Source organism: Alnus glutinosa, chromosome 9, assembly GCF_958979055.1.
Source record: "Alnus glutinosa chromosome 9, dhAlnGlut1.1, whole genome shotgun sequence".
Classification (NCBI taxonomy): Eukaryota; Viridiplantae; Streptophyta; class Magnoliopsida; order Fagales; family Betulaceae; genus Alnus; species Alnus glutinosa.
The window spans coordinates 7,755,280-7,763,244 of record NC_084894.1 but is presented as its reverse complement, the minus strand read 5'-3'; the positions used below and the strand labels follow the sequence as shown (position 1 = coordinate 7,763,244).

General features: G+C 34.4%; 1 protein-coding gene across 1 annotated transcript; it reads right to left on the bottom strand.

The window, feature by feature from the left end:
• Positions 1–440: 440 nt before the first annotated feature.
• On the bottom strand, positions 441–1,473 carry LOC133878412 (dehydration-responsive element-binding protein 1B-like). Its single transcript, XM_062316966.1, has one exon. The coding sequence runs from the start codon at positions 1,418–1,420 to the stop codon at positions 698–700; it is 723 nt and encodes a 240-aa protein (XP_062172950.1). The 5' UTR covers positions 1,421–1,473; the 3' UTR covers positions 441–697.
• Positions 1,474–7,965: the final 6,492 nt, after the last annotated feature.

Sequence of the window (7,965 nt, the reverse complement as noted above, 5' to 3'; positions counted from 1 at the left end):
TGAAAATGATTAACAGTTTTTTTTTTTAAAAAAAAAAGAAACCATTTTATGGAGATTAAAGAAGGTTTTTCTGGTGGACCAAAAGTATTTTTTATCATTTTGACCATGATTTTTAATCGTACCAAACATCAAAAAATTAAAAAATTAAAAAAAGAAAAGAAAAAGATATATATATATATATATATAGAGAGAGAGAGAGAGAGAGAGAGAGAGAGAAATGTACATAGAAACAAATGGAGTCTATACTTAATAATTAAGGAAGTACATACCATTTTCTTGACAAAAATATTTTGGATACTACAGCTTTTATTATAACATTATTATAAATTTACATGAAAATCTACTCAACACAACATATCAGCTACAATCCAATTTAATTATTTAGTGGCTGGTGTGGTAAGTGTGTTGCGTAGACTTACAAACTGTTATGATAAGTTCACGTGAGACTACTCCATCAAATACAGTCAAATTTAATTAGCTTGTAATTGATATGACAAATGCTATGTAAATTTTACGCGTCAATTTATAAATAAATAATAATAATTTAAAAAAGAAAAAGAAAAAACAGAAAATACTTGCAGTAATTGAGGTCGCTCTTTTCTAATCATATATAGTTTTCACTTTTATTGCTCTATTCTCTCGATCAGCAGTGCAACCTAATTATAATTATAATTAAAAAGAAAAAAAAAAAAAGAAGTCAGTCCCATAAAGGCAAGTCCATGTCACCTTCTGCCCAGTCATCCCAATCAAATCCTCTTCGCATGGCTGGTGGGGTAAGAATCAGCCCCTCTGCCATGCTGTCCAACAAGCCTGGCATATTGAACAATGCCTCCTCGTCCAAGAACAACGTCGTCCTAGGCTGTTTAGGGACCTCCTCAGAGCCCTCTCCACACAAAACATCCAACTCTGGACAATGCACGTTCACCAAAGAAGCTTCCAGAACCTTTTGTTGGCTGCACATATTACCTCTCAGAAGAGTGTAGGCGGCCGCTTGTATGTCCTTAGGTGTAGACGACTCGGCTCGCGGAACAAGCCAAGCGGAGTCAACAAAATTGAGCACCGCCAAACTACCCTGTAGGGCTAAGGCGGCCACGTCATGTGCCCTAGCGGCCATTTCCGGGGAGGGAAATGTCCCTACCCATATTCTTGTCTTCTTGTTCGGCTCACGTACTTCGCAAACCCATTTCTGGCCATTTCTTTGCCTGACTCCCCTGTATATCGGGTGCCGCGTCTCTTTGAACTTCTTTCTTCCGGCTTTCCGCTTGTGGGATGCACGTGACGACAGTACTAGTACTGACGACGCTTGTGATGGAGAATTAGGGTTATTCCTTGGGCTGCATGGAGGAGGTTGGCACAAGCAAGAAGATGAAGACGACGAAGATGATGAAGATAACGACTGATCAACCTCAAACTGATCCATGAATATCAAAGCGTGTGTACGTACTTGTTTGTGTTTCAGAGAGAGAAGTGTGAAGAAGGGTTTAGGAATTAGAGAGAGTCCTGGAGAGTGGGGGTGATAAAAAGAGAAAAAAGAACACGAGGAACACGCGGGTGGACACGTGAAAAGTGAGGGCATCGAGAGGATTTGAAAGAGCATTGCATGCATGTGTGAATTGGGAAAAATTAATGGTCCCCATTTTGATACCCCAAATTGATAATTTAATTGATAACTCCAACGTATGATTCTGCTGAGTCCGGCCATCTCCATATATGGACCACCTAATTAATATTGTCTATTTGTCTAATTTTTTTTTTTTTAAAAAAAAAAAAAAAAAAAAAAAAAAAACCGAATGCAGGAAGTACTAATTAACTACGACAATCTTATATTCAACGCCATAATTATATGAGCTTAATTATAATTATTATCATCATTCTCAATTTTTTCATTTTAATTAAATTCATGGTTAATTATAAGGCTAGCTAGGAGTTCATGATCAGTTCTAAACACCTGGATGCCGATGAGGCAGATTCTTGTAGTGGTATGATTTGAATTTATTAAGAACTATATATTAATTTCAGAAAAGAGGCTAAAGAGGTAGTCAAACCATCCCCTTACCTCACTTTCAAGGTGGCCAAACCACCCCTTAGATTTGAGTGTCGGAGGTGGTTCTACCACTCGATCCCTTACTAATATCTCTTAATAATTTTAAAGGGTAGCCGAATCACCTTAGTCTTAAAGTGATGGCCAACCACTCCTTGAGCCTTTTATTTTTCTTTATTATATATATATATATATATATATATATATATATATATATAGGAGTAATTAGGGTATTTTAAGAAGAAAAAAAAATAGCATGTGCATGTGCATCACATGTGCCAATATTCTGTCTATTTTAATGCCGAAATTAAAGCCGATAGAGAACATACATAATTTACAACAAAGTGATAGTTTGAGAAGGTAAAATTTCACTTCTTTTAAGTTGGGGAGCTAGCTAGGTTAAGTGTAAAAAGGAAGTCATTTCTGCGCGCGTGATTAATTAAGTGTGATTTTCCCATTATTCCATATCTCGATCATGAAATCTGATAAATATTTCAACTAGCTTGTGCCTAATATACAAAATTTTTCAGTTTTCACATTACTTTCTTGTAAAAATTACGAGCTAGTATGACACGTACCCCAATTCAACTTTTTACTAAAGATCGATACACTATTTTATTTCAAATATATATATTATATATTCATGCATGCTCCATCGTCTAATTTTTATTTCTTAAATTTTAGAAGAAATTGACCCTTTCAAATATATTGGCCTTTCATGCCTTTCAGATATTACTTCTTTTTTCCTTTCTTTCAATTTTTAAACTCATGAAGTCGTTTCACTCGCAAAGACTCCTTCAATTCAACATGTGAGTTTGAACTTTCTTTTTAACAATTAATTAAGGAAATGACCATCCACACACGTGGATCATTTCTGTAACGCAAAAAATAAAAAAATCGATGACAAATATATATATATACTGAACTAGCTAACTAGCTAGATAGCACTTTCATATAAGCTAAAAGTCTTTATTATTATTACTCGTATTTTTGTATTATTGGTGGCATTAAATCAATCGCAATTTGAGTATTTATTAAGCTTTTAATTATATATGATTATGATGCTTATTAATTGATATCTACATTTTATCAACCCAAGTTTTGTCTTATATGTACGTCAGGCATGCAACTGATCAACTAGGTTAACTTGCCCCAAAAAAAAATATCCGATCAACTGGTTTATTTTATTTTATTTTAATTTTTCGCATTTTTTTATTCTGTTCTCTGTTGATAACTTGATATATATCATAGCTTTTAATAGGTGGGAAAAGGAACGATCAGTCTATATAAGACGAACCTTAGGTTGACAAACTTTAGCCAGATATATTGCCATAATAATATTAGATGACCCCCCTTTTTTTTTCTTCTTCTTTTTTTTTCCCTTTTTTTGGGATAGTTAAGAATGAATTGAATATAGAAAATCATTAATAACACATAAAAACTACTACAAAAGGGGAGATTCCAAGCAAACTAAAGCAGGAACTAATTAACCAACTAAGAATTTGTCCCATCCATTTTAAGAACCAAGAGTATTTTTAGTAGTCTCATCAAATTTTACTCATCAAAATAACTAAAAATCACTTTTCTATATTCTGGTGAGCCACTTTTTTAAAATTCTCTCAACAGACTCACCATTTTAACTATTTATTATCACTATTCTATTTAAATAATATTTTTTCATATTTTGTTATTCTTTCCCTATTTAATCTTTTTACAAAGAATCATTCATGTCCATGAAATAAGGACATTATCGTGTGAGAGAAATGGGAGATGAGAGAAGAAAATGAGAGAAAAAAGGAAAAAAAATGTGCTAATCATGTGAGAGAGAAAGGTGAAACAAAATTAGTGAGTGAATATTACTCATCAGAATTGGTGAGTAATTTCACTCATCAAAACTTTTTGGTTAAAATGATGAGGCTGCTGGGAGTGACTTTTTAGTGTTTTCATCAAATTGGCTCACCAAAATAACTAAAAAACTATTTTGATGAGGCTATTAGAAATGCTAAGAGTTAGGGGTGGCACTTCGTGTTCACATGTCGGGTTCAAAGCGTGCTGTGTTGAAGTATGAGTATAAAATTATATAGGTTAACACTAAACGGCCAATTTAATTAAACGAGTCAAACTCCTCAATTATAACCCTCTAATTTTGTATTGGGTTCGTGACGGGTTCGCAGGTCATTTCCAAAATTGCCTGCCATTAATTAATATGTCAGGTTCAGATCGTATCGAATCATAGGTATAAGACTATATAGGTCAACCCTAATCCAATCCATTTGATTAAACGGGTTAACCTTTTTAATTTTGTGTTGGATTTGTGTCAAGTTCACGAGTCGTGTAAAAAATTGTCAGTCTTACTAAGAGTAAACTAATGCAAATAGTGTTTAAATAGATATAATTTTTTTACAAACTAAGTTATAGGAATTATATTCCTCCAACTCACTGAGGCAGAAGAAAATCAAACTTCAGATTTAAAGATTATTTTTTGAATAAAATTAGAGACTTAATATAAAGAACTTGTACGGTTTAAACCCTAGACCAACCTTTTAAAAAAAAAATATATATATATCTTGAAAGAGGAAATTAATGTCCGCCGTTCTCTTCAGGTCAGAAATATCTGTGGAACATGTTACATATTGTAGACCAAAGTACGTATCGATGTCGACACACATGAAAGATATTTTGGGAGCGCACAGCTTAACCAGGAACCAGAGCAGAAAGGTCAGGTAGTGGGAATTCTGTGCCTGGATATTTAGGGATGCTTTGTTGCTTTTGGGTCTCTCAGTCAAAACTACTAAAATTCCAAAGTCCAACAAGTACGTCGATCGACAGAATTAGAACACATTTCCCCATTTCCCACACAGAACGGTATCATTCGTATGTTCATTATAGAAAATGAGCGTCGATCGTCAAATGTTTTGTTTTTGTGGGTCAATTTCACACATGAAACCGCAATCTTTTATGTGTGGATGGTCCAAAATTTTTAAGGCTAATTAAGAGCCAGATCGATCAGGTATATATATATATATATGCCATATGGATAGGGTTGGGTTTATCCTTAAAATAAAAGTAGGAAATTTACTAGTCTTTAAATTTCTGGTTTTGGCTGAAAGCTAGCTGAGAGTCTTCTGCACGTTTCCAATCATATTAATTAAGTTGGTTTCTCACATTTTTGTTGCCCGTTAAGTACGTGGACAAAAATAAGTAAATCTGGATTTGCAAGCTACTGGAGATGTTTTTATCAGAAAAATAAAAATAAAATAAAATTGTTTTAGGCAGGAAATACTAGTGGGAACAATTTGTATTTTGAGATCGGATGAATGTAGGGATGGAAATGAACTGAATTGTTCATGAACAATTGAACAAAATTCGAGTTCCACTCCTCAATCTCGGATATGATCATTTAGTCAATTAATGAGCAAGGTGAACACTAATTTTGATTCAATTAGCAATGGAAGTGATCATAAACTTGCATAGACTCGGCTCGACTTAAGCTAGTAAATAAAGTTCGTATAAATTCAAACTAAATCGAATGTGTGTATGCATTTGTATGTAATATAAACATTGACCATCAAGTTTTACAATCTTTCCACGATCAATACTTATTTTCATTGTTACTGATTTACTACATTCCACATACTAGGTTTTTTTATTTGTAGTACCTAATCCAAAATCTATATATAGAATTTTCGTTAGGGTGTGATTTTTTGAAAAATTACGAATACTGAAAAAATTTGTTTTTTTAAATTATGTTTTGATGGTTTAGAAAATCTGACACAAAATTAGAAAAAATTGGATAAAATCTGAGTAGAATTTGATATTTGAAAAACAATATTTGAAAAATAGCGAATCACCCAAACATACATTAATCCAAGATTTAACTTTAAGAAGATTACTTGCATCCAAATTAAGATGGAGATCAAGTTTTTTTTTTTTTTTTTATTTGTTTTTTTAAAAAAGAACAGTAAAGATAAAAGGAGCTAAACGACTTCGTTTAGGGGTCATAAAAGGTTTTTGAATGACGGTGAGAGTCCTGGGAGAGAGGCACCGTCGGAAAAAGGGAAAAAACGAAGGTGGGAGTCAACAGGGCCATTTGGGATCATATACTGGCATTAGCCAATGAATCGGATACCATGAAGAAACTTATAATGTAATGAAAAATTAAATACAAAAACAGAAGAAAAAAGAGAAAGCAAAGACAAAGATTTACGGGTGGTTCGGTGTTAGATACCTACATTCATCACCAAGGAAGAACCCAAAATGACTACATCTTACTCTTATTCTTTGATGAAATTTATAACAAAACAAAACACTCTTATTTATAAGACAATTGGGGTAGGTAAAACTAAAGATAAGTATGGAAATCAAATTAAAATTATTTGATTACCATCAAACTTGATTACAATCAATCCTGCTATGGAACCATATACTATATTCTAACATTTCATAAGTATATTGATTATTGATATAGAAATAAATACTTTATAATTACTTAATGAAAGCGTGCTATGTTGCTATTTATGAGAAATGATGTATACACGTACTTTCAAATGTTCACTTCCTAACGTGGTGGTAAAAATTACCATTGGATATTACATGTACTTTTATTTGTTATTTTATTCAATAATAATTTTTACTACCGCATAACAAAAATAAGAGAACAATAAAAAAAGAAAAGAATAGCGAACCCGTGATAATATAGAATTAATACATGTAACACTCCTTGCTCCTTTATATGAGACTTACATAAAACAATTCTTATTCAACGAGTCATTGATTTTAGCTAGGGTAGTGATAGAAAAACAACAATTACACAACTTATATACAACAATCACTCATATGGGGCGGGGCCTACCACTACATGAGCCCATCTCATGTAAGTAAGGAAAATGATTCTTGCACAACTGTTGTGCAAGGTCTTAGAGACATTGGGAAGGGTCCTATGTGGTGGAACCCACCGCATAGGTCCCACATGAGACCCATCTCATGTCTCTAGAGTGGTGCACAACTGTTGTGCACCAATCACTCCTCTGTGAGTAATGGTTGTGTAGGAATTGTGTAATTGTTGTTTTTTATTATCATTTCCCTTGTAGCTATCATGTCATGCACCAAAGAAAAGAATCAAAAAAAGAAAGAAAAATGAGAAAAGCTCCTGAAATTTCTAGAGAGAGAGTTTTCTTCTTTGAAGCTGGTTTCGATGGGACCCGGTGGTGGTTCCTCCTAGCTCTCTTAGGGCTATGAAGTATTTTTTTATCCCTCTATGGTGTATACCAATGGAGGTTAGGTTTTCTCCCAGCCATTAGGGTTATGAAGATTTTGTTCCGGTAGTGGCTACTTTTCCCTTAGTCCTCTTTGGGCTTTAGTGATTTGTGTTTTGTTTTTTGGTTTTTTCTTTTCGTTTCTGACAAAGTTCTCTTCTAGATGTCCAGTGGGGTGACGCTGCTCTGGTTCGTGTCGTCGACGAAGGGCTGGCCGGATTTTCATCTTTCTCTTATTTTTTGAAGCCAGATCTACACTCTTTCGTCGACTTCGGTGGGACACACACCCCTCAGTCACATTCATCGTCATCTTCCGGTCTTGTCGTCACTTGCATCGGTCGTGCAGGTTAGCAGTGACCGGCGTGTGACCATCACGTGCCAAGGTTCTTTTCTGCTTGGACCGCGTGTGATGGCCACGCTCCGTCTTTTCTTGCCGTGCAGGGGTGGCGACAGGGGCTGTGGTGATCGATTTGCTGCAGGGTGACTCCAAGGACAACGCATGTTCTACACATGTCGATTTCCGGCGAAGACAGTGTCCTCTGCCGCCGGCTTGGTTTGAACTTTCTGTTAGATGTGTTTATGTATTCCTGTGTTACTATGTACAATCTGCCTATGTATGGCTCAAGTTTTATTAAAATTTTTGTAAGGAGGACTTAAATATAAGTCTAG

Bases quoted from the DNA above. Each gene is read 5' to 3' on its own strand.
- LOC133878412 (XM_062316966.1), bottom strand. From the start codon at position 1,420: ATGGATCAGTTTGAGGTTGATCAGTCGTTATCTTCATCATCTTCGTCG.